At 40.2% G+C, this 27573-nt stretch overlaps 1 protein-coding gene across 3 annotated transcripts in view; it reads left to right on the top strand.

The window, feature by feature from the left end:
• USP6NL (USP6 N-terminal like) overlaps window positions 1–27573 on the top strand; it is a 128876-nt gene that overhangs the window by 87259 nt on the left and 14044 nt on the right. For all 3 annotated transcript variants that reach the window (XM_082072689.1, XM_082072690.1, XM_082072688.1), the window contains 8 exons: window positions 8870–8977; window positions 12106–12215; window positions 14376–14424; window positions 17217–17337; window positions 20835–20929; window positions 23484–23549; window positions 23633–23732; window positions 26838–26990. In XM_082072689.1, coding sequence (XP_081928815.1) covers window positions 8870–8977; window positions 12106–12215; window positions 14376–14424; window positions 17217–17337; window positions 20835–20929; window positions 23484–23549; window positions 23633–23732; window positions 26838–26990 — 802 coding nt within the window. The remainder of the gene's footprint in view (window positions 1–8869; window positions 8978–12105; window positions 12216–14375; window positions 14425–17216; window positions 17338–20834; window positions 20930–23483; window positions 23550–23632; window positions 23733–26837; window positions 26991–27573) is intronic.

Genomic DNA, 27573 nt, shown 5'->3' with positions numbered 1-27573 from the left:
ACGCTTTGGGAATGCGAAGGAGGAAGAAAAGGAAAATCTTGGTAAACTTTGAAGAGACACCTTTAAATGGGTGTAGCTGAACTCTTCAGGAGTCACAAATCCATTTTTGAAGGGTTATGATTTTTTAGCTTTACTTTTTTATTCCTTTGCATGCTGGTTATTGTACTGATTAATATTTAAATTTAAAGTTACTCTTTTGAGGTACTGGTGGCGTCTTATTAAGATCAATGAGGTTTTTTTTTAACCCTCTTCTATGCTTTCGTTTTTCTTTTTTCCTCTTTTCTTTTTTCCAGCCCAGGTTTACTGAAGGGCCTGGGATATCTTACAATCACGAATCAGTACAAAACCTCCTTAAATAAGCTTCCAAGGAAACCGATTAATCATAACATGGGACATATAGTGTGATGTTTGTTATCGCTCTTGCCAGCACAGATATCTGAGGATATCCCGAGATACCTGGTTGCTTTGTTAAAAGGAAAGTTGCACTGAGTAAGTTAGAAGGTAAAAAGTATAGGAAGCCATTCAGTGCCCTTCCCTCCTTAAGCTAAGTCTGTTTTTTCAGTGAATAATCTGCCATGTAGCATTCATAATCTTCAAGAGACGTGAATTTTTTTGATGTTATGAATGGGATCTACTTTTGAATAGAATACTTCAGACCTTTTTTTTTATTTTGGAGCCAACACAGAAGAACTGAAATACATTGGTAGCTACTTAACAGTGCCCAGCAGCACTACAACATTTCTTGACTTAAAAAAGGAGTAAAATTATTTTCCATGTGAAGCTACAGGTGAATTTTAAAGGAGTGAGTTGCCTGTTAATAATCTTTAAATTGCTTTGAGGATTTTTAGTTACAGAATTATTTTTATCTGACTCAGACAATACATAATGGTCTGGGGGTAATGACAGAAAGTGGGTTATGTTAGGTATGCCATTCAGTGGTAAGTGCTTTTGCTTGCTTTGAAAGCCAGGTAGGGATTTTCATGTGAATAGTTTATTTGCTAGAACTATGGTCTTGGTCATCTAAAAGTTAAGGAAGTTACTTCAGCTGAGAAAAAACCTTGCTGGAGAGGCTCTATTCCCAACGCTGTTCTGGGGAGCTTTTCATAACTGTTCTTGTGGCCATTTGGTGGATAATGCACAGAATATAAGACTATGAGAACAATACACAGATTCAAGTTCCATCTTCTCCTCAGTAGGGCTTAAAACTTTCATTTCCTATTGGGGATTCTGTTGGTATTTTCCGATGCTGCTGATCCACCTGTATTCTGCTGAGGACCAGAGTAGAGCAGCTCACTCCAGGATGAGTGGCCTGCAGCATTAGTTTATTCCTTTACTTTTGTCTTAGGAAATTATTGTGTGCAAAGCAAAGGACTTTAAAGGGAGAGACTGAGCCCAGAATATTTGTTAGCCTGATGATCAGGAAACTGAGATATTATAATTCAAGTGAAGGGAGAAATCTATTCAGCATGTCCCCTACTCATTAGATCTGCCTTTAGTTTTGGGACTAGTAGCTACATGTCTTCCACTTTTGTTAAAAATACCAAAGCTGGTGGTTAATGGTTTTTCAGGGTATAACTAAGAAGCAAGCAAACTCATTTTCTTAAAATATGAAGTGAATGCATGGAAAAACAATAATATATTTCCAAGTTTTTCTATTAATCCTACTTTCTGTCTTGTCATCTTCTCTGGAAAGAGAAGCTAAGGTCATTAAACTTGTGGCTTTTCTTCTTTAGTGTGTTGATTGGGTGATTTGAAGATCAAGTGTGTTCCCAAGTCAAAGGGATAATCAAAAAAACCCTGTAACAGCTACTTTGTTTGCAAAGAGAATGTTAAATATGGCTTTTCAGGTAGCACAATAGCTCCATGTTGTCTAAGCAGCAGTGCTCATCTTCATCAGCCATTGGTGATGTCAGTCCATGATACAGTGACTTAATTGAATAATCCTCTATTTACCAAGAGTGCAGAAGGTACAGCAGATCAGCTGAGCAGAAAGAGCTTCAGTTTGTGTAACAAACAATAGGCTGAGCTATAAATAGCAGCAGGAATAATCCAATATGTTCATAGAGGGGATGAACTTGGCTTGAGGCTAGGAAAAATGGTCACTGACTGTTGAACTCTGGTGGAGCACACGAGACTTGAAAAACAAGGACCTTTTTTGTATTCTTTCTCCCATTGTTTGCGAGAGGTGAACCAGAATGTACAGAATAAACCATCAGCCTCCTCCCAAGCATGCGGTGGGAAGTCAGACATTATTTGTCACTGCTCTTAATGGAAAGCCTGGTGATGTTCTCAGGGTTCTACAAAACTCACAGAGAGTTTTTATCTGAAGGTGTGTTGAAAGCAGAAAGTGTGTAGAGAGCAGCATAGGGGAAAGGGACCTGGGGGTCCTGGTGGACAACAGGATGACCATGAGCCAGCACTGTGCCCTTGTGGCCAGGAAGGCCAATGGCATCCTGGGGTGTATTAGAAGGGGGGTGGTTAGTAGGTCGAGAGAGGTTCTCCTGCCCCTCTACTCTGCCCTGGTGAGACCACACCTGGAATATTGTGTCCAGTTCTGGGCCCCTCAGTTCCAGAAGGACAGGGAACTGCTGGAGAAAGTCCAGCGCAAGGCAACAGAGATGATGGAGTGGAGCATCTCCCGTGTGAGGAAAGGCTGAGGGAGCTGGGGCTCTTTAGCTTGGAGAAGAGGAGACTGAAGGGTGACCTTATTAATGTTTGCAAATATATAAAGGGTGAGTGTCAGGAGGATGGAGCCAGGCTCTTCTTGGTGACAACCAATGGTGGGACAAGGGGTAATGGGTCCAAACTGGAACACAAGAGGTTCCACTTAAATATGAGAAGAAACTTCTTCTCAGTGAGGGTGACAGAGCCTGGAACAGGCTGCCCAGGGAGGTTGTGGAGTCTCCTTCTCTGCAGACATTCAAACCCACCTGGACACCTTCCTGTGTAACCTCATCTGGGTGTTCCTGCTCTGGCAGGGGGATTGGACTGGATGAGCTTTTTGAGGTCACTTCCTGACATTCTGTGATTCTGTGGAAAAATACACCAGCTTTCCATGCTCACCATCTTGAAGCATGGAAGCAACAGTTGCAAGAGCAATTCCTGACTCTTGTTTTCCATCTTCACTTGATTGGATAAAGTAGTTAACGCTAGGGGAACAAATTGCTAAAGAAAATGAATAGCCTGAGTCTTAAAAGACTCAGTTTACCTGACATTGCCATGGTTTCTGTGCAGTCAGACTGCTCCTGAAATCAGTGTTGTTTAGCAACAGCACTGATGGGAACATTGCAGCATCACCAAAAGTAATAATGTGGTAGGGTTATGGGTTATAATTGTAGTGATGGCTTGGTTTTGTGAAAAATGGCATACTTGAGAGATACCAGTGGTGGTAAAAAGAGAGTAAGAGAAGGTGATGGCCCCAGGGATAGAGCAGGTGAATAGAAGTATAGGACTTCAAACAGCCCATTTGTCATGAGCATTCATAATATACAGCTGAGAGTTTTGGCTTGAAGAAATCTGTTCATACTCTAAATGAATCCATATATTTGATTACATTATCCAAAACTGTCGTAGGCTTAATCGCAAAATACAGTTTTCATTTCATACTCTTGCAGAGCTGCCTATAGGCTGCTTCCTTATTTTTTTCCCATCGTAACTTCACAAGGAGAATTACTGAGATATTATGAACACACTGGGGTGGGTGTGAGCGCATGCAAAATGCTTCAGTTTACTCTTCTGCAATAAAGATTGGGGAAGATGTATAGCAAGAGTGAGGTGGGGGCCCTGGGAACTTCATACTGTTTTCCCATTGGAACTTCTGGGCTTAAACCTTAACAAAAAAAAAAGAGGTAGGGGTAATGGAGGGCAGTGATGTGTGACCATGAGTAGCTGGAAAGAGGCTGAAGAGTTGTCACACTGAGACCAGACGTGCCAGTCTCTGTCATATTTGAGTAATGATTTAGCGGTAATGAAGGATGACATAAAAAAATGAACTTGTGTACAACTCCATAACCGTGTATAACACTCCTTGATTCCTATATGAGGATTTCGGCGTCTTCTCGGTGGAGTCATCGTGATTCTTACAGACACCGATGTGTGAAGTGTCTGACTGCCCTTGTGTCTCTGTGTGACTGATATTTGTCAAAACAAAGCTTTCATCTCCTCCTCAGTCATTTCTTATACAGGAAATTTTGTAGGACAGCAAAGCTTGCGTTTCAGTGTGGTCTTTCTCTAGCTTATGCTTTTATTACCTATTTGTATTCCGCTTCATAATCCCAAGTACAATCAACCGCTGCAGATAGTAAATCCTTCCTGACTTAGTATGATCATAAATTTCCTGCAAGATTAAATAAAACTGTTATATGTTATATCCCATCTGAGTATTTCCACCAAAGTATTTCTGTCTTTCACTGTCAACCTTCATCTGTCTGTGATTGAAGTTGCCTAAATTGAGAGAGAAAGGAAGAAGAGAAACGATCAGGGCAGCTGGCAATTTCCAGCTGTTCTGGCATTCACACGGAATATAATCAAGTCTCCACTTAGTTTGGAGTCTGAACACAGAGCTGTAATGAAGAGCCCTCTTCGCATTCCTGAGATTTTTTTTGAATGAGATTGAGCAACTCATGTATTTGTACTTTTTCTTCTTTTGATGCAATGCACAGAAGTTGAAGAACCTCTAAAGGCAGCAGCCTTTATAAATATACTTTATTTTCTTTATAAATATACTTTCTTGTGAGACTTCAGATTTTAATTCTTATGCTTCTCATCACTGATTCTTTTTGAGGTCACGGAGTCCCTCTGCTGCTTGGGCAGCTCGTGCTGATGTAACTGAGTGTCGAGGGTTTGATTGCAGGGTGTCAATGAAACCCTGGCAGATATATTGTTAACCTTCTCTCCCCCCACCTCCCCCTTTTACCCCTCCCTCTTCCCTCCTTCCCACTCAGGACAGGCGATCGGGAGGGAAAGAAGGACAGAGAGAAGAGAATTGGAAAAATTAGAAATGTTTTACTAATGCTACTAATAAGAATAGAGAAAATAATACAAAATATACAAAACTGATCTTAAAAGTCCCAGCAACTGCAGAGCTGGCACCCGAAGTCCTGGACTGGACTCTGCAGCCAACCGGAGCTGGATTCAGTCTCTAGGCCTCAGTTTGCAGGGACGACTAGCAAGGTCCTCTCCTAATGTTGGCCGTAAGCAGAAGGGACGAAAAGAAGGGAAAAAAGGGACAAGATCCTCGTGATCTCCCACTTTTATATGAAGTATTCACGTGAATGGAATGTTATACACAGTTGGCCAGGACACTGAGAAAGTTTTATTTTCAGGAAAACCAGTTTTATACCTTATAGCAGCAAGAATGCCAGTTCCCACTCTTCAGGTTAGTGCTGTGTGACAGTGACCTCGTTTCTTGTCTTGGAACTAGTTGGGTTTATGAGTTTGAGGGATTATGGCAGGGGAAGGAAGGACAGGTTGTATCTTTTCCCCTTTTCCTTTTATTATTTTAATGGAGACTCCATTGAACATTAGATGTTATGGACTTCATTATTTGAGATGATGTCTAATTTTGAATATTCCAAATTTGAGACTTTTACTTCTTCCCTTGTAAACCTTCTAATTAATTCTGTATATTCTCTTATTTCACAATGGGAATGTCCAGTTCACAGGTCCGATCTCTTTTTGGATGAGAAGCTCCTTTTGAATTCCCAGGTGGTAGGGCCTCATCTAGTGTGCACTTGTTCTATCTGCTTAAAAATAACAGTTTTAATAATAATTTTAAGACCTCAGAGCAACTATCCTTGGCTGAATATCACCTTAGATGTGGTACAAAATTTGAACCTGTATTTTATTTAAGTTGCATTTATATATCTTACCAAGGATGACTTTCTTTTTTCTATGTCCTATGCAGGTGGAAACAGCCCAGATTCCATAAGACCATTCTATTAATGATGCATGTTTTCATAAAACAATTATCTGAGCTCTGAGTTTATATCCTTGTATTTTGTTTTGAGCTCCTATCTTAAGAAAGCCTTAATTTTAAAGAATTTGTCAAAGATGGATTCACCCTAGTAGTAGGATAAAAAGTAAAGCAACTTGCTGAATTTTCTGCTTTTTATTTTAATTATTTATTCAGAGAGAACAGACAAGTAGATTAAGGTTCTACAAGTATATGGACCCAACCCAGCATTTCTCAACCTTATATTACATATGGAAATAAAAGACAGCAGAGGGCAGTAGTATGGTACTTATGGTAAAGATGTTTGATTACTTAATTTTTGCTCTTTTCTGTGTTCTTTAACTGTTTGGTGACTGAATGATTATCAGAAATAAGCTTTGCTTTGAAGCGTATGTGGGTTCTCCGTGGCCCCACACTTCCCATGATGCAGTGCAGTCGCGTAATTTTCACAAAATCACAGAATCACAGCCTGGTTGAGGTTGGAAGGGACCTCTGGAGGTCGTCTGGTCCAAACCTCTGCTCAGGCTGGGCCACCTGCAGCCAGCTGCCCAGGACCACGTCCAGGTGGCTTTTGAATATCTCCAAGGATGGAGACTCCACAACCTCCCTGGGCAACCTGTGCCAGTGCTCAGTCACCCTCACAGTGAACAAGTGTTTCCTGAAGCTCAGGTGGCACCTCCAGTGTGTTGGTTTGTGTCTGTGGCCTCTGGTCCTGTCACCAGGCACCAATCAGATCCTGCACCTTCCCTTCAGGTACTTATGGCCATTGATAAGACCCCCCCTAAGTCTTCTTTTCTCCAGGCTGAACAATCACAGCTCTCTCAGCCTTTCCTCACAGCTGAAAAGCTCAGGTCCCTTCATCTTCTTTGCCTTCACTGGACTCTCCAGTATATCCATGTCTGTCTTGTACTGAGGAGCCAAGAACTGGCCACAGCACTCCAGGTGTGGCCTCACCACTAATGAGTAGAGGGGAAAGATCATCTCCCTCAACCTCCTGGCAATACTTGAGTGTAACGCAGCCCAGGATCCCATCCGTCATCTTTTTTGCCTCATGTTCAACTTGGTGTCTGCCAGGACCCCTGGGTCCTTTTCTGCCAAGCTGCACGGGATTGTTCCCCCCCAGCTGCAGGGCTTGGCTATTCTCCTCGTTGAACTTCATGAGGTTCCCATCACCCCATTTCTCCAGCTTGTGGAGGTCCCTCTGGGTGACAGCACAATCCTCTGATGTATCAGCGACTCCTCCCAATTTTCCATTGTACATCAAATCACACACACTTGTTACCATGATATCACTTCTGTAATGGAGCCTGTGCCTTGAAACGTTCTGTTCTTGAGTTTCATTTCTCCCTCGTATGCTGGGCAGATAAAGTCCTTAGTCCTCTCTCCTGTTGAGTCTGTATGCAGGGTCTGGTAACAACTTGGAATGGCTGAGAGCTTCTTTCTCTGCCTAAATAGAAGAATACTCGAAACAGAGTCACCTGGATACAGATTTAATATGGTTTGCAAGAAGCTCCAAATGTTATTGAGGTTTATTCTGCAGTAATTCTGATATTAGCTACTGAAAATGTTTGATTTCCTTCTACGGCATGTGTTTTCTTGGCATAACTGTGGTAGGCCGATGAAACTGCTGGTCTCTCTGTCCTTTCTGGTCATTTTTGCCAACTCATTTTTCAAACTTTTCTTTTAAAGGCACTTCCACAATTCTCTAAATCAGTCTTTATTTACTACTTAAAGTGCTTTTCATAGTGTTTGGCTGGTTTAGTCTGTGAAGTTCAGAAGATGGGGAAAACTGTAAATGCAAGCAAGTCGTCTGAAATTGGTTGTTCTTCTTCTTCAGCTGTATCTCCCACCCCAGAAAAACCCCAAACAACCCCTCACTTTGTATGATTTGAATTGGTTTTAATTCTGTTTCTATAAACTATTATTATGAAAACTTATTTCTGGCCTTTGCCCACTGGACCTTCTCCCAAAATACTCATTTAGAACAAAAGTCGTCCTCAGAATTACTTCTGCAACCAGTTCTCTTCATGATGAAGGGAGTGGAGCATCTCCCGTGTGAGGAAAGGCCGAGGGAGCTGGGGCTCTGGAGCTTGGAGGAGACTGAGGGGTGACCTCATTAATGTTTACAGATATATAAAGGGTGAGTGTCAGGAGGATGGAGCCAGGCTCTTCTTGGTGACAACCAATGTTAGGACAAGGGGTAATGGGTTCAAACTGGAACACTGGAAGTTCCATTTAAATATGAGAAGAAACTTCTTCTCAGTGAGGGTGACAGAGCCTGGAACAGGCTGCCCAGGGGGGTTGTGGAGTCTCCTACTCTGCAGACATTCAAGCCCACCTGGACACCTTCCTGTGTAACCTCATCGGGGTGTTCCTGCTCCAGCAGGGGGATTGGACTGGATGAGCTTTGGAGGTCCCTTCCAATCCCTGACATTCTGTGATTCTGTGATTTTTTTTTTACTGCTAATCTTTAAACCCCTGTGATACTGCTGATTGCCTTTCACCATTCCCATTTATAGCTTGTAAATCCAGCGAGTTGCTTGTGACGTGTCCTGAAATAATATTACTAAGAATTTCATTTTTTTGGTCTAAATGACCAAATTTGGACTAGTCTTTCCAATATTTGTAGAATAAGCGCTGCTCAGCAGAGGTGATAGAATTTTGATAGGCCTTCCTAGTAACTGAAGTCCTGGCTTGAATGTCCATTTTGTTCCCTGTGCCTCTGCTGGTTCCCTCAACAGAGGCCCCAGGTGGCATCACTGCACACTTCCAGTCCCTCAGAAGACACTTTGTCCCTTTGGTAGGATAATTAAGATAATTATATTTTTTTTTCTGTAACAAGTTGTATGTCGTTCTTTTTGTTCAGAACGTTGTAGATTGCATCACATTTATATTTTCTTTCCTTTTCTTTTACAGTTTCATAGGAGAATTTATAAAGGAATCCCACTGCAGTTCAGAGGGCAAGTTTGGTCTTTACTGCTTGATGTCCCGAAAATGAAAGAAGAAATGAAAGACTTTTATAATGTGAGTTTGTAGAATTTCCACTTAATAATAATTTTAAAAATTCAGATACTAAGATTACAGGCTTTATTAAGCTTTTGTTTTTATGCCATGTTTAAAAGCAAGAATTAGAAATTGCATCGAACTCTGCTGCTTGTTTTAGCTGGGTAAAAGACTATGTATTGAAAAGCACTTTTCCAGCTTATTTTTTGGTTCTGTGATTCATGTAATTAATTTGATCTTCTTTCCATTTCGTTTCCCATCCTCAAATTCTTGCAAACGTCTTTCTAAAAGCAAAGCAAAACACAATAAAACAACCCCCCCTCTTCCAGTAAGAAGACGGAAACCTCTGAAACTACAGCTTTATGGGAAATGTCTGTTAGGGAGCACTTCATTAGCCGAATATTAGTCCTGATATTTTGGAGGGGATGGAGGTTGGTGCCTTGATCTTCTAAAAGCCAGAACAAGCTCCTCTCTTTCTGTCGTATCATCTCCAAGCAAAGCTTAGACGTCCCTTACAACACACTCTCTGGTCACTTAATTATATTCTTAGAGGTGCATGTGATGACATTAACCCCACGAAACTCTACAGCCATAAATTGACCACTTCAGCATATCTCTTACTTAAAATATAAAGAAATTACCTGCATCTGATGCCCCCCAACCCTGTATCCTCACCCTGAACAGCAGCTAAAGAAACCTCTGAATTTTTGTGGTTATGTTCCTCTAAATTTTTCCCTACTAACTCTACTTTATCTGTGGGTGTGAATACAGCTGGCGGCCATTGGAGCTCGACTTCAGATGTTGGAGAGTAAGGTTCAAGGGCAATTGAATCCTTTAAAATTCTGTCTTTACCGCTTCGTCTTTCTCTCTGCTAAAGGATTATAGGGAAAGTTCAGCTAACAGGCAATTCAGTATTTTAGTGTTTGAATTTTCCCCTACAGGAATTTAATGTTCGCTGCCTTTTAAAGAAATAACATCCAGAGTTTCAAGGAGATGAATTCCTGGTTTGATTTTTGGTGTTTGCTAATAGCACTTTTTCAGAGCTGAGATTTTGGGTCTGAGTAGACAAGGAATCTTGTAAGGTCATGGGAGAAGATCAATACTGGCATTGATGTTATCTGAATTATGGGCTCTGTGATCTTCCCGTTAAATTATTTAGCGCTCTTTAGTCTGACAGGCTGCTCTTTCTGACTGTTATATTTTGCTTAACTTTTTAAGCAAGACTAGTGGCAGATCCAGAAGGGATAAAACAGAGTTCATGATGAATAATGTTGCGGGGAAGAATACTGAGTAGAACTACAAGCATCTAAAAAGAGGTGAATTCATTTTCAGAGATCGTTAATGCCACCTAATGCCAAAAAAAAGTGTTTGTGGTTCAGATCTAGAAGTAGTAAAGTTCCTTCCATCATTATCCTTGCTTGTTTATTTGCGGTAAGTTCATTTTACCGCTCTTCATTTATCTCATTCCCTGAAGTGACATGAACACTCCAAGTTACAAGTGTTAAAGATGCACTTTTGCTGTAGGTCAAACAGCTTCTCCGAGTTTTCCATACAGGGCAATTACCAGTTCTTAATCTCCTGCCCTTTCCTGACCTCTGGCTCTTTATGCTACCTGAAAAATGTAAATTTTCTCCTCCTTTCTGTCTTGGGGACAAATAATTCTGGATCTTAGTACTTTAAGTTGTACCGCGAGGTGCACAAAGCTGCAGTTGTGGTTATTGTTGCGCTGGTTATTGGCTGCTATCAGTTGGTTTAATGATGTACAGGGAATTCCTGTACATGCTGGAGCGGGTCCAGAGAAGAGCAACAAGACTGGGGAAGGGACTTGAGCACAAGACCTATGGGGAGAGGCTGAGGGAGCTGGGCTTGTTTAGTCTGGAGAAGAGGAGGCTTAGAGGTGAGCTCAGCACTCTCTAGAACTACCTGAAGGGAAGTTCTAGCCAGGTGGGGATTGGTCTCTTCTCCCAGGCAGTCAGCAATAGGACAAGGGGGCATGGGCTTCAACTCTGCCAGGGGAAATTTAGGCTGGAGATTAGAAAGCAATTCTTTGCAGAGAGAGTGGTCAGGCATTGGAATGGCTGCCCAGGGAGGTGCTGGACTCACCGTCCCTGGAGGTTTTTAAACTGAGACTGGACATGGCACTTAGTGCCATGATCTAGTCAATGGACTGGAGTTGGACCAAGGGTTGGACTTGATGATCTCTGAGGTCTTTTCCAACCCAGTCGATTCTGTGATTCCCAATGTGCCTGAAGCTTCTGGTTGTATTCAACAGACCAAATGGATGTTATTGATTGATCCCTTTGTTTTTCTTATTTTTGCCGTTAAATCTTTTTGTTTTCTTGCAAACAGAATTTTAGAGGTTTTGCCCTTTGATTGTCCGTGGTATTAATACTAATACCTACTTAGCTGTAATGTTTTGAAAATACCATGTTAAATCCAGTTAGAAATGTCTTGCAAAGTTGACTTTTAGGGACAGAAATGAGAATGAATGAGTGAATGTCAAGAGAAAATTATTGTAACTGTGAAAAATAAGGTGGCAACCTAACCTATGCAGGCTTCCTAAGTATTCCATTGCAAAATTGGATTTAATTATAAAACATTACAATGAAATTAGATTAGAAGAGGAAACGACCAGAGAAATGTCCATTATCTATATTTAGATAATAACTGGCAGCTATGTAGCTATTACTTCTGTTTAGAGAAAAAGGCAGGAAAAGTATGAAAACCACACCAAATCTTGTGCTAAAAGTCCAGTCTGTAGCACTTGTATCTTAGTTTTTTGCTCCTGAGTAGTGAAGTTCACTTTGTCTTCCTCCAGTGATGTGCCCACCTGAGAAACAGCAGTTGGAGACTTGAAATGCATTGAATATGGGCAGTGAATGGTGTGTCACAAAAATGTGTATTATGGGACTGGTCTTTTTGCATCTACACTGTGTGAATGTATCTGGCTCTATAGAATTCATTCATATATATATATATATATATATATATGGAGATTTTGGAAGTTACAATTGTTACCTTGTGAGCTGCTATTCTGTATTGAGTGTTTTAAATCATGAGATGGCAAATACTTCAGTATGAGTGTACTTGCAGGATGTTTTATAGTTCACAATTTTAAACTTAATTTCTGTTCTTTGCTGTTTTCCTAGAAATTGAAGTGTCAAGCACGAGGCTCTTCACCAGATATTAGGCAAATTGATCTGGATGTAAATCGAACATATAGAGATCATATCATGTTTCGGGACAGATATGGTGTTAAGTAAGTAAATGATTTGGTTTGTTTTATTTTGAACTGGCTCCTGATCTGCCTCAAACCTCTTTGAGCTGCACAAGAATATTGAATATAAGCTCCAAATGTTCAAAGCGGGATTGTCTGTGTGCAATGGTGTAATTCCTGGTACTGCTGCAAATCCAGATGGTCACTTCCAACCAACTAGTTTTCCCTCATGATGAAATGGTCGGCAGCATTCCAAAGAAAACTATTTCTCAACTGTTCTCATCTTGTTTCATATTTAATAAAAGCAGTCTCAGATATTGGAAATACAAAAGCATGGGAATTCCAAGCTAACAAATTAAGATTTTTATTACCCAATCTTTTTATATAACTGTGTATTTAAAAAAGAAACCCACAACTTTTTGCATCTCTAGTAACTTTTCTCAGAGATTTTAGTCTTCCTTTGGATCTTATATTCCTCTTCTCCTAGCCTCTAATTCAGAACCAAATAAAGCAGTATTTGAGATGTGAACATTTAGTTATTTACAAATATAGGCTTTAATGCTTTTCTGTTTCTTCAAAATGTTATTTTTGTAGCTGTCCCTGCATGAGGAATATTAGGCAGCTGTCATCTTTAAAAATGCTCAATAGTGAAATAAGTGGCGACACAAACAGCAGCGTTGTTGCCAGCTTGCAGCACCAGCACCCTGCTGAGATGAAGAGACTATTTCTTTCCCTTCTGTATTAGTTCAGTTTTTAAAACCTTTTTCTTTCCAAGGCAGATTCTATGGTAATCTGCTATTTTCAAAAAGCAATACCCAAAGAGCTGTGGACTTTAATGTGATAATAAAAACCCATTTTCTTAGATTCTTTCAAGGTATATTGTGGAGAAATTTTAAATATAGGGAATTTTTCCAGCTGCAGCATTGGAGGACAAAGCAGATATTCCCAAGCTGAGAACTATTCCATATAACCGCTGCAGTTCAGATATGTCCGTGCGGTGCTAACCATGCTTGAGCTGTGTCAGTGCCGTGTTAAAATGACTGTGTAGCTTCTGGGCCTCAGTTATTTTTTCCGCACACATTTTGGGTGTTAGAAGCTCAGACCTCATCGTTTTGGGGTTAACAGCAGCAGAACCAGCTCCAAGGCCTGGAGCTGCATGGTGAGCGCGTCCTCTGAGTCCGCAGCAAAGCCTTGGGCTGCACGAAGCAATTTCACACTTGGAACAGATCTTGGAATTACCGGACATGTATTATGCATGGCCAGTGATGCCTTGATGAAAAATTCAGAAATCATTTCACATAGCAATGAAATAAAGTCCCCTGGGTAAATCAATAGCTTGTTTGACTTTTAAGTAGACTGCGTGTCTTTGAAGGTTCATTCTTTTACAGGGCTGTAGTGGTATCATCTAGTGTAAATAGTGCTAAAATTACCATTATTTTATGTATCTTACTGTGAATGAGATTGAGCTCTTATGTTCAGTTTCATATGGTCAACGAAAGATAGAGAAGGTTCCTGTGTACATTTGGGACCTTTTAGTTTGTCCTCGTAAAATAAGACTCCAGCTTAATATCTAGTACTTGAGTTTACACTTTACTTTGGTTGCTGAAAAATGACTTAAGCTTCAGTTCTGCAAGAGGACAAACAAAAATACCATTATCTAGATGTTTTGGTAAAATTCCCCAAGTATGCATCCTCTTCCCAATAACAACTCTTCAGTTTGACAGTAGCAGTCACCAAGGGGGCCTTTAATTTGGGTGCCAAGATTAAGATGCTTTTGTGGCTGCTTTTTGTATTTCAAGTCGTCTACACCTCTGAAATTAGGAACAGCTGTTAGTGCTCTGCAAGCAGAGAAATCAGGTCTGAGGTGTTTAAGATTTGGCATTCAGAATAAATCAGTGTTTGAAATGTAGCCCATCCTATGTTTCACTTGATCTGTAAAAATCATGATCTGACACTGTTGCCTTCTCAAAGTATTAGAGGTATTTTTTGAAACCTTTCAACACGTGAAACGTCAGGGAAGCGCTAAATACAATGTTGGTTTGAAATCAAAAGCGCGTATCATTGCAAAGTGTGGTTCGTCCTGTTTGGTGCTAGACAAGTTAAACCGAGCAAACAGGTTTCCAGGTTCACTGCTTTTATATTCTTCTGGTTTTACAAAAGACAATATTACAGTATTTTCCTTTTCTGCTCTTATTTCTCCAGGCAACAGTCTTTATTCCACGTTTTAGCTGCATATTCCATATATAATACGGTAAGTTGTGTACCTTCACACTTAAATATTGTTTCTCCGAATGTCCCATAAGATAATAGCTTGCAATTCTGTATCTTCTTTCTCCCTAAAAAAAAGGTTAAAAAACCCCAAAACAAACAAAAAAACCCAAACAAACAAAACCATCAAACATTTCAGAGACCTTTGAAAGTACATAGAAATAAATTGTTTGACATGTTTTGAGCTGGAGTTAAAATAAAGCATCTTGGTTATTAGTGTCTTATTGGAGAGACTGAACTGTGCATACAGTTGGACTGGAACTAAGTGTTGTGTCTAATAAGAATAATGAATTTGTGCTGTGCTGGAGTTTTATGCTGCTGATATTTCCTCCCCTGTTATTTTATGTGCCTCCCATTCATTTGAATGCTGGGAAGGAAAACACGCTGCAGAAAGATGTAAACAGACATATTTTGTAACCTGGAGGCTTCTAACAAATGGAAAATGCTTTTAAATGTTTCATCTTCTTTACTTAAGCCCGTGGTCTTGGCTGTAGTCCTGGATGAGAATTTGTAGAGCTGGGTTTCCAGACTATATCAAGATGGTTACAAACCTATGTATTTTGTAATGGCTTTTGGCTGCATGCATAAAATAGAATAAACAGCAATGCTATCATGTCCACATCTAACTGCTTTTTATGCGCTCTCTCCTCATTCGTTGTGCCCATTTTGATCATTTTTGTACATCTTTCATTTTATATCCTTCAGCAGCTCCCTGGAATTCAATGTAAAAATATGTGAAGTTAAGAAGAAAGTGAAATTAAGCAGTTACTCTAATTGAATACCACTTTGTTTCATTTTTCAGAGTTCTGGGAAATGAAACCTTTCTATCCTGTTTCAGTTTCTGTCTCCTTGCAATTGTTGGTCCATAAAATAACTCACATTGCTGGAATTTATTGTCTTCACTTGTTACGTTGTCTCAAGCTTTTCATTGTAAGCAGCCTTGACTGAGAAATAAAACTTTGGAAAGACCTTTATATATCGCTTATAGAAGTAGAACTATAGAACTTATAGAACTGTAGGACTAATATCTTCAAGTTACATGAATAGTATCATTTAAAATTGACTGTTAAAGTGTAATGATGGGAATACCACAGCGAGGTTTTTATTTTGCAATTACTTTGTTGCATTTTTTTTCTCCGAATGTTCTTATGCTTTGGTTTTATCTATACAGCAAAGTTCTGCTAAGAACTTGAAAACTTGAAGGCAGGAGGGCTCTGCAGAGGGATCTGGATAGACTGGAAAAATGGGCTGATTCCAATGGGATGAAGTTCAACAAGGCCAAGCGCCAGGTCCTGCACTTTGACCACAACAACCTCGTGCAGCGCTCCAGGCTGGGCACAGAGTGGCTGGAGAGCAGTCAGACAGAAAGGGACCTGGGGGGAGTAATGGACAGGAAGCTCAACATGAGCCAACAGTGTGCCCAGGTGGCCAAGAAGGCCAATGGTATCCTGTCCTGTATCAAAAATAGCGTGGTCAGCAGGACAAGGGCAGTGATCCTTCCCCTGTACTCTGCATTGGTGAGGCCACACCTGGAGTATTGTGTTCAGTTCTGGGCCCCTCAGTTCAGGAAAGACATTGAAGTGCTGGAGCGGGTCCAGAGAAGAGCAACAAGACTGGGGAAGGGACTTGAACACAAGCCCTATGGGGAGAGGCTGAGGGAGCTGGAGTTGTTTAGTCTGGAGAAGAGGAGGCTTAGAGGTGAGCTCAGCACTCTCTAGAACTACCTGAAGGGCAGTTCTAGCCAGGTGGGGATTGGTCTCTTCTCCCAGGCAGTCAGCAATAGGACAAGGGGGCATGGGCTTAAACTCTGCCAGGGGAAATTTAGGCTGGAGATTAGAAAGCAATTCTTTGCAGAGAGAGTGGTCAGGCACTGGAATGGCTGCCCAGGGAGGTGCTGGACTCACCGTCCCTGGAGGTTTTGAAACTGAGATTGGACATGGCACTTAGTGCCATGATCTAGTCAATGGACTGGAGCTGGACCAAGGGTTGGACTTGATGATCTCTGAGGTCTTTTCCAACCCAGTTGATTCTGTGATTCTGTGAACCTGGAAAAAAATAATCCAACAATTGAGTCATTTTCCTTTTAAATATTCTGTCGGGGGGTTATCTGAGCAGCTTAATGATAGTGAGAGTTGGTTCCTGCCACAAAAGTCAAAATTAGTAGCAGATGAAACAGTCAAGTTCAGTTTTGGAACAACAATATTTTTATTGCATCTGCTTGCTGTGAGTTTCTAAACTTGAGCAGTTTTATAGTTATAGGCCACTCTTGTAAAGTCCTGCGTGCTCTGACTGGAAAGCAAAACAAAGCAAGACCCTGTTCCCACAAAACAAAAAGCCCAAAACAGATGAACAAAAAGACTCCACAAAACCCCCAGAGCCCCCAAACAAAACCAACCAACCAAAACAAACAAAGAAAGGAAAACCACAACCAAGTTACAACTAAAAGGCAAACAGATCAACACATTCATTTGGAGAATAAGGTTATACAGTTACGTGAAATTATTAGTACTGATACGGATTTTGTCCATCAATAGACACTTCTAATGAACAGTCAATACTTGCAGTTTACTTTTCAGTTGAAGGATTGTGTATCATCCCTTCTGTCTTATCAGTATTTTGAATGTTTGATTATTAAGTGGGTTTTGGTGCCATAATTGGGGAACTTACGCCATCAGGACAATCACTCTCTTTCCTCCCCTAGCTCAAGGAAAACTGAACAATTCATGGTTATGAGGTTTTTGTTTGTTTTAATATTTCCCCTGTCTGTTTTTTCAGGAGGTCGGATACTGTCAAGGAATGAGCCAGATCACAGCTTTACTCCTGATGTACATGAATGAAGAAGATGCCTTCTGGGCCTTGGTGAAACTTCTCTCTGGTCCAAAGCACGCTATGCATGGTATGGAGTTTCATCTCACTTCCTATATATATATCAGGTTTCAACCTTCACCTTTTAAGTTGTAAATTATTTGAAAATGGAACTGAGCTGTCTGTATAGTTAAAATAAGACATAATGGGAGCTTTATACTGGGGGACCACTGGGTGTTAGTGGAGCTCACCCATAATTTTGTAAGTAACTGTTTTTCTATGTGATATCTTTCAAATAGCTCTTAATGAAAATCAGATGTATTCGTTGCTCTAGTCTCTCAGGCAATGTAACCAATGGAAAGCTGGGTTTATAGATGTCTATATAGCAGTAAAATAGCAGTGGAAACCTAATACACAATGTGTTAAATAATATTGCAGCTATGCTGTCGTTTGGCAGGACAGGAATCCACAGTAAAAATAGACCTATAACCAGGCATTAACTTTGGGTTTCTTGGTTTTATCTCTGCCTCACACAGCAGTTCCTGCTCTCACGGTCTTGGTGCTTTTATGTTACTGGTTTTTCTCTCTTTCCATGTCAAATTAAGTATGATCTCTGTGTATTCCATGGCTATTGCTATGGAACAGCTCCAGGAATTCTGGCATCTTTTCTAGATGTTTTTGACATGGTGACTCAGAAAAGCTGTAATTCTTGAAAGCCTGAAAAAGTAAATATTATCTAGAACTTGGGGCTTTTTAGCAGTTTTCCAACAGGCTCTGGCTCCTTTTCCCTGCTTAAGACTTTCCTGTACTGTGATAGATTCCTTCCCTGCCTTTTCAATGTTCCAGCGTGTTCTTTTGCTAGTTTTCTGGTTTTCTGTTTATACTTCTGCAAAGCTCTCACCTTCTTTTAAAAGAAAGAAACAAAACAAACCAAACAACAAAAACCAAGTAGTGCTATCTGATGTGAGGATCAGTGTCATAAGTAAATTTTTCAGTTCATCAAGAGACAATGACTTGCTTGGAACTTAATGCGATGATAACTCAAACTAGAAGTAGCTTACAAAACAGCCTATAGATCTAATAATAATCAAGAGCTATGCTACTACAACCATGCAAATGCAACTGGGTAGAATATTGAGCTCCTAAAATGTCATAGAAAATGTTAGCTGTTTTGGGGGATAAGTCTAACTCATTATACGCCAAATCAGTTGATCTGATTTTGATACATGGGACCCTCACATAGGCGCAGTCACCTTTTTAAGATGCCATGGACTGTTAAACAGGAGTTAAAAACTTTTCCCAGATTTTACGTCTTTGTGTTTAGTCTACAGGATCATTTTTAAAACAGGAGAGTCCTATCCTTGGAATGCATTGCTAATCAAGAACTCCTAACAGGAATTTCTCAGGTTGCTTTTTGTGGTCATTGTTTGAACTTGCTGTGATGAACGAGAGGGTTCATCTTGTTGCTGATGGTGGATGTACACAGGAAGAGGGGTTGGAAGGGACCTTCAAAGCTCATCCAGTGCCACCCCTGCCATGAGCAGGGACATCTTCACCCAGATCAGATTGCTCAGAACCCCATCCAGCCTGGCCTGGGATGTCTCCATGGATGGGGCATCTACCACCTCTCTGGGCAACCTGGGACAGTGTTTCACCAACCTCAGTATAAAAAAATTCCTTATGTCCAGCCTGAATCTCCCCTCCTTTAGTTTAAAACCATCACCCCTTGTCCTGTCATAACATGCCCTGCTAAAAAAAATCTGTTGCCATCTTTTTTACAGGCCTTTTAAGCACTGAAAGGCCACAATAAGGTTTCCCTGGAGCTTCTCCAGGCTGAACACCCCAACTTTCTCAGCCTGTCCTCCCAGCAGAGCTGTTCCAGCCTCGGATCATTCCTGTGGCTCCTCTGGCCCCTTTTCAACAGGTCCATGTGTGTCCTGTGCTGAGGACCCCAGAGCTGGACCAGCACTGCAGGTGGGGTCTCACCAGAGCGGGGCAGAGGGGCAGAATCACCTCCCTGACCTGCTGCCCACGCTCCTTGTGATGCAGCCCAGGACACCATTGGCTTCTGGGCTGCAAGTGCACATTGCCGGCTCATGTCCGATCTCTCATCCGCCAGCACCCCCAAGTCCTTCTCGGCAGGGCTGCTCTCAATGGCATCATTCCTAGCCTGGTTGCCCCGACCCATGTGCAGGACCTTGCACTTGGCCGTGTTGAACCTCATGAGGTTCTCATGGGTCCACTTCTCCAGCTTGACCCAGCGCACTGCCTTCATCAGTGTTACTGAATATACCCCATTCAGGCCTCCCTCTCTCCCTCCTTCATTTCTTCCCATCTACTTTCCCCCCCAGTTACAGGACAAGCACCTGCCAGGTCATCAGAAAGGGGAGGAGGGAACTTTGAGCAGCCCAAGAGTTTGGATGAAGTTCATCTGTGGGCCAAACAAACCATCGTGCCCCATGTTTATGCACAAATGAAACTGTCTTGGCAACATCTGCTAAGGAATTTTGCATTTATAGATATGCTGAAAAAACCCTAATTAGAACTGAAATGTTCTCCGTTGTATAATTTATTGAATATACCCTAATCTAAGATCCTGCTTTCAGCAGGTTGTACCAGATAAACTTCATCAGTCCCTTCCAAACTAGATTTTCTACGATTCTTTCCATGTATATGTTTTAAAGGAGTTTATGCCACAGTGCAGCATTACTGTAAATATCACTGTAGATTCTGGAAGGGAAACTTTAAAACTCATCTATTTCCAAGATGCTTGAAAACAAGTCTATTAATACTTTTTTAATATCTCTTTTTTGGGGCAGGGAGGGAGTTTTTATACAGCCAGTGATTGATCATCTCTGTTTTTCTGATCTGAACGCAGCTTCAGCTTTTTGAAGGATCTTGTTTGAATGGTCTCTTTTCCTGCTGTGTACCTGTACCAGCTTCCCTTTACATTTCAGGTGTTTTGGCTGATATTATGTATTTGCTCTAAGCCTTTTTTAAACTCTGCTCTTAACTCAGTTGAAAGGGGATCTTAGTGCTTTCCTTCTCCAGCATATCATCACTAAGACTGCGCAAGGTTTTTTATATGCCCTTAGTTTCAGCTGTGTGAGCTCACAGTCTTCATACTATATAGTAATGATATTTGTCTTGGAAGAATATCCCTCCCTTTTGGTTGTTTTTTAATGGTGTTTTCTTCAGTGCAGACAGTTCTTGTAGCTGCCTGTGCTGTTTGCCCTTCTATTGTGAATTTGTTAGGTATAATCCTGATTTATGTCATCTTGTTTTAAAAGTTTTAGTTTTTTTCCCGCATGATCTTATAGCAGGTAAACTAACATAGGACTGATGAATCTACTGTCTTATACCATTAATAATCTACTCATAGTCGCTAAGGGAACGTATTGAAGTTTTCTTGCAGTCATTTAGGCAGGAGTATGCGCGCATCCATGTGTGGATATCATAATATTGCTCCGAATATCTGTTCATATACAGTGCTCATTGAATGATAATGTTCTCAGAGCTCTGAATGCCTTTTTAAAATGTCCTTTTTATAGTAAATACACTTGTTACGTGATCAACTTCTTTTCTTAGGTTTTTTTATTCCTGGGTTTCCAAAACTCTTGAGGTTTCAAGAACATCATGACAAAATACTGAAAAAATTTTTGTCCAGACTTAAGCAGCATTTGGTAAGTCTTTAAATTAACGCAATACTGATTTACAACTTGCTACTTTGTTTCACTTCATGTTAACCCATTGGGTTAAGAATACCTAAAATCTAAAAAAATACAATGTAAAGCTCCAAGAGGCAGAAGTGCTGGTGTTTTTATTACAAAGTCATGGTGCACCTTGGCTGAGTGATGGTAAAACTGAAGCCCAACAGTGATTAAATTGTGTGTCTGTCTCACTTTTGACCTCTGTGTTAAAGAAAATATGTGATCCTTCTACCTGGCCTGGTACAAACTGGTGTATAGCGAGCTGGTGTTAATACATTTTGTCAAAACTTCATTGTATGTAGAGCTTTGTGGCTCATATCTGGACAGGGGTGACTTTGAAATGAAACTGGTTTAATCTCTATTTAAAAAAGAGGAGTGAACGGTCCTTTTAAAATTTGCACATAGTAGTATTTTCATTAAACTTAATGTTGAGCGCTGTCTCTTCTAACGCTCTAAAATAGGAAATAATATGCTCTTTTTTTCTAATATTGGCTTGATTTATTCTAAAGAACAACTTATTTTTCTAATGCCTTTCCAATAGTCACCAAGAATTTTCTTCTACAATCACATTGGTTCTGCCAGAATCCCATTTTCAGGTCCTAAAAGAAAAGTGTAAGAGATGCTCAGCTGCAGCAACATCTTCTAAGAGTGGTGGCTGCTTCCAACATTACCTTCCCAGGACTATATTAATTTCTTTATGTTATGTTTATCTCCTTAGAAAAAAGAAATAAGAATAAATTTTGGGAGCAGACCGGCAGCTTGGCAATGATGAATTGCATCTCATGTGTGCCTCTTGTATTGTAAAATAGAATTTAATGTCTCTTTTTAACAACACATTGGAAGACCTGCTCATAACATGGAATTAGATCTGGTTAGGAAAAAGAACGCTCTTCTGTTGAAAGGTCAAGTGAAAATTGATCATGCAAGATGATCTTGTCATATTTAAAGAAAAAAAGACCAATTCTGTAACTAACTTGACTCTGAAATGAAAGTTGTTCATTTAGTTTTTACAGTACATGCAAGATACTGATTCTTGCTTAGAAATATAGGCTTATTCTTGAGATTGTCACGTTTCAGGAACAAAATAAAGAATAATTCCAAGAAGACTGGGTGGGTTTAGCAGTAAAAAAGGCCCTTATACTTAATAAAAATCCAAAAAGATCTATACGTGATAGAGGTGACACAACCTGAGGCTGGCACGTTACGAAACTTTATTTTGTATATTGCTTATAGACCTCTGATTACTGCATTTAATAATCAAGAACTCCTTTTTGTTTTGTCTCCCCCCCATCTTGGATCACTTGAAAAAGAAAGTTCCAGCAAAGTGCTGAAAGTTGCTTTAGTAACTGAAAAAACTAATTGAGATCAAATGATTTGATAGCTCACTTCTAAGGGAGTTTTGGCCACTTCTTTAGAGGCATCCAGAACATGTTCACTCTTCCTATGTATTTATTCTATGTTTTTATTTTCACTTTTAAAGCAGAACTTGGTTCTTTTGTGTGTGTGGATTAGTTTAGTGGCATTAAGTTTTATAGCGATCAGTTTTTAATCAGGGAAAGGAATGGGCCATTATATCTGTGTCTCAGTAGGCCAATGGCTATTCCTACAGGTTAGAAAAACCTCAAAATAAGGTATTTTTAGTTCTGTCTGCTTTTCCAAATGAAAAACTCAAGGATTATTTCAATTATATTAAGAATTATTTTTTCCTCACTTCTTACGGTGAATGTATCACTAAGATGAGCCAGTTTCAACTCGCTGAAAGCTGAAGGTAAAGCCTGTAGATAAACCAGAATGATTTGGCCCATTGCTTATTCAGCATTTGTATACTTGAATTTCTTAGAAAAGCTGAATGTTGCAAGCATGGAATATGATGTTATCCCAAGGTTAAAATTCAGAATTTCTTCTCGGCTTTTACTTTGACCTTTTGTCTGTGTAAAGAATTTCAAAGAGCCCCATGAAACTGCAAAGAAGCTTTAGCCATCTTATGGACTATCTATACTCTAGGAGAAATTAGGCCCCTTAATTAAGGAATGAAATTTTGATCAGTCTAAGTGGTGTTTTGAGGTCTTGTGTTTGGAGAATTTGATTGTTTCAGGCTGGTTTCTGGTAGATTAGGTATTCTTGACACAACATCTTTTCAACCTTTTCCATGAATTGGCAGCCTTGCTACAGAGAAACTGAAGACTAAATGGACCCAGCGCCTGAACTTTGGTTGCTCCAGAATATTGATTTATCTTCTTGAGAGAGGATTTAATCCTCTGTTACCTCTGTCCTAAGAATAAGATGAAGTTTTAAGACATGTTAATATATCTGCACCTCCAAATGTATGTTTCTTCAGGTGGTGAAGTTGACAAAGAAAAACTATGAAAGACAGAAATCGTATATGTTAGATTGAAGTAACAGTATTTCATGTAGTTAAATTCTTTAGGGTGAATATTTGGTAAGTTGGACTCAAGGTGAAAATGTTTGTTTGTGAACCGTGCAAGACATGACTTGATTTTTGTATTTTTAAACTGCATTTTCACAGGACTCGCAGGATATGACCACAAGCTTTTACACAACCAAGTGGTTTTTCCAGTGTTTCCTTGATCGTGTGAGTATGTTTTCCAGTTTCTGTTATTAATTCTGACTTGGCACACACTGTTTTCACGGCGTTGCCTGATTCTGTCATTGCAGACTCCCTTTACGTTATGCCTCAGGATCTGGGATATCTACATACTTGAAGGAGAGCGGATTCTCACTGCTATGTCTTACACAATCCTGAAATTACACAGAAGTAAGAAATCTCTCATATATTTGAATGCTAAACAGCTATTCAGCTGGTTTTGTTCTAATTTTCTGTAGCTTGATGTGTGAAAAAAATCTCTTTCCCATTTGCCTTATGCTGGTTTTGGTGGGTATTTTTCTTTCCTAATTCACAGAAAGATAAAAGTCTTTGCCTTATTAATGTGTGTGATTGCTGAAGATAAATAACTTTCTTACTGTCATAAATATTTAAACTTTGACATGAGTTGAGCTGTATTGCTGATTAAACAATGGGGAAACCTGTTGTAGTTCCATGGTTTGGAAACAGTTTGTTAGCCCCTACAGGATTTAAATTAATGAAAAGAGTACACAAAGAATCCAGAGTATGCCACAAAATACCTGAAATTCTGTCGGCAAACAACTCAGACATACAACCAGTGCATGTCTCTCTTTATACCACTCTTTGTCCAAGAATGTGATTAAAATTCAGCATTTCGATAGTCTACCCAGGTGGCCTTGTCTTCCATCACTTGCCTTCAAGTTCAGTAAAATTTGAGATTTTGAACAGAATTCTTTCAAGTATCTACACATAGTTCCCCAAAGTGATTTAGCACCTTGAGTTCCAAAGGACATCTGTTGGAGGATGGATGTTAGCTTCTAAGTCACTTGAGCATTTCTTGGGATGATATCTTGTAGCTCGAGTTTGATAGTCTTATTTTGGGACTTTGGCTTGCGTAAAGAAGTCATTTAACTCTATTTAAATTCAGAGGCCTGCATGAACTCTGCAGAATTGATATCTTAATTTGCTTCTAGTTTCCCCTCCTTGAACTCCTGGTCTCACTGGGGTGTCTTCTTTAGTTAGTTCATAAACTGCTTTGAAAAATGAAAAAGGTTACTTTTTTAATTATAGTACTTAAGAAAGCTAAACATTTAGAGGCAAGTCGTTATGCTCAGCATTTTGGTTTATCTTCTTTATTTGCAAATAAACATCTACTTGGGTTTTTTTATTGCTCTTTTTATGGGAAGACCTGAGGAAAAAAGTGCAGGTTTGCTTGCTTAGCAAGTACATAACAACTTCCTCCACAATCATCACCAAGAGTAGCTTATGGCAAAGAGAAGATTTGATGACCAACAGAGAATGTGGCACAAGGCACATTCTGATTTTTCAGTGTCTTGTCTACTTTTAAAAACACTGATGGGAGAGCTATCCAAAGTGCCATTGTGGAATTGACTTCAGTAAAGCGTTTGACACAGTCTCCCGCAGCATCCTTGCTGCGAAACTGAGGGAGTGCGGTCTGGACGATCAGGTAGTGAGGTGGACTGGGAACTGTCTGAAGGAAAGAAGCCAGAGAGTCGTGGTCAATGGGGCAGAGTCCAGTTGGAGGCCTGTATCTAGTGCAGTGCCTCAGGGGTCAGTACTGGGGCCAGTACTATTCAATATATTCATCAATGACTTGGATGAGGGAATAGAGTGACTGTCAGCAAGTTTGCTGATGACACCAAGCTGGGAGGAGTGGCTGACACGCCAGAGCCTGTGCTGCCATCCAGAGACCTGGACAGGCTGGAGAGTTGGGCGGGGAAAAATTTAATGAAATATAACAAGGGCAAGTGTAGAGTCTTGTATCTGGGCAGGAACAACCCCAGGTACCAGTATACGTTGGGGAATGACCTATTAGAGAGCAGCGTAGGGGAAAGGAACCTGGGGATCCTGGTGGACAGCAGGATGACCATGAGCCAGCACTGTGCCCTTGTGGCCAGGAAGGCCAATGGTACCTGGGGTAGATTAGAAGGGGGGTGGTCAGTAGGTCAAGAGAGATTCTCCTTCCCCTCTACTCTGCCCTGGGGAGACCACGTCTGGAATATTGTGTCCAGTTCTGGGTCCCTCAGTTCCAGAAGGACAGGGAACTGCTGGAGAGAGTCCAGTGCAGGGCAACGAAGATGCTGAAGGGAGTGGAGCATCTCCCGTGTGAGGAAAGGCTGAGGGAGCTGGGGCTCTTGAGCTTGGAGAAGAGGAGACTGAGGGGTGACCTCATTAATATTTATAAATATATAAAGGGTGAGTGTCAGGAGGATGGAGCCAGGCTCTTCTTGGTGACAACCAATGGTAAGACAAGGGGTAATGGGTTCAAACTGGAAGACAAGAGGTTCCACTTAAATATGAGAAGAAACTTGTTCTCAGTGAGGGTGACAGACACTGGAACAGGCTGCCCAGGGGGGTTGTGGAGTCTCCTTCTCTGCAGACATTCAAACCCATCTGGACACCTTCCTGTGTAACCTCATCTGGGTGTTCCTGCTCCGGCAGGGGCATTGGACTGGATGAGCTTTGGAGGTCCCTTCCAATCCCTGACATTCTGTGATTCTGTGAATACCTGCCAAGAGCATTTTTATTCTAATGCAAAAATATTTTTGATGTGTTTTGCATAGCAGTTGTACATACTGGAACTTTTGCAGAGGTACGTGTGCTTGAAGAAGTGACATAGGTTTGCAGTGACAGCCTTGCAAACCAAGTATAGGTTCGTGTAGGAAACGTGGCCTCACTGCTGTGTAAAAAGGGAAAGAAAAATAATGTGATAACTGTAAAATGACTTTCAAAATATGACCCGAATTAATTGAAGCAATAAAAAGTACCTGAATTTTCAGAGAGCCTGAAGCAATGGTTCTGAAGTGTGAACCGCTGTCATCATTTCACTGGAAGTTAATTCAGTTGTGAATGGGGGTACCGTAAATGTCAATTTTAAAAATGTTTTACTGCGTTTCAAAGCTGTTAATCAGGGAGAATGATGTATGTTATATGGATCTACAGGAGGGTTTTGTAAGGTGAGGATGCAGGCTGAAAAATAAAGGCCTGAAGCTGTTGAATGTAAGAAGGCTGAAGGAGGGTGACTTATATTTAGCCTTTTGAAGATCCCTGTTCTTGGAAAACATTGTCCTAAGTAGAAAATGATAATTAGAAAGCATTTCCATGCTGATTTGCAAGTGAATTTTTAATGCATTTTATAGGTTTCTAGTGTAAAGTTCTGTTATCTACTTAAGTGCTTTTCATTCTACTTTGGTAACAAAGCATCTAATACGTTTTCCTTCTTTAAATATTCCTAATCAAGGTATCTGTTTTATGTATGATATTTTTCTTCTGTAGAGCATCTGATGAAATTACAAATGGAAGAGCTTGTAGAATTCCTGCAAGACTCTTTAGCCAAGGATTTCTTCTATGAAGATGACTTTGTAATAGACCAGCTCCAAAATTCTATATCAGAATTGAAACGAGCAAAGCTGGATTTGCCAGTAGCTGGTAAGAAACTTGTACACATGCAGATTTAGGTATTTGAAGCTATTTGAACATTGTCCATTTTTGAAGTGTTAATTCATGCTGTTAAAAATTATGCAAATGTTTGTCTTCATCACTGCATAGTTTGTTTGTTTTCCACAACTATGTTACAGCTTCAAATCAACGCCATTTCATGAGTTTGCTCTCTTTTGTGTGTGTTTTGCTTATTGGTTGCAAGCTAATAGCAAAAGCACTTGAAAACATCCAGTGGATGTTCTCATAATTTTATTAATTTAGATTTATAGAGTCTTTAAGATTGTGGATTAAGGTTTCAAATTATTTGAACCAACAGCGATGTCTGAGAATCCAGGCTGTATTGTAGCTTGCTTAGCTGTAAAACTTCAGGTCAAATAGTTGCTTTTATTAGTCAAATCCAGTTTTTTAATTGTTTGCAGGTGATGGACCTTCTGGATATTTAACTGAGTTATGTTCTTCATTTCTTCTCAGCTGTTGTGTTTGTGTTTTTTGGTTGCAGACTGGAGATGGTTGTTTCATGGGGCGCTACTTACGAAACATGTATAGGATTCTTCTTTCTGTATTAAGATTC

The sequence above is a fragment of the Streptopelia decaocto genome (assembly GCF_964273445.1).
Source record: "Streptopelia decaocto genome assembly, chromosome: 1".
Classification (NCBI taxonomy): domain Eukaryota; kingdom Metazoa; phylum Chordata; class Aves; order Columbiformes; family Columbidae; genus Streptopelia; species Streptopelia decaocto.
This window is presented reverse-complemented; position numbering and strand designations above follow the sequence as displayed.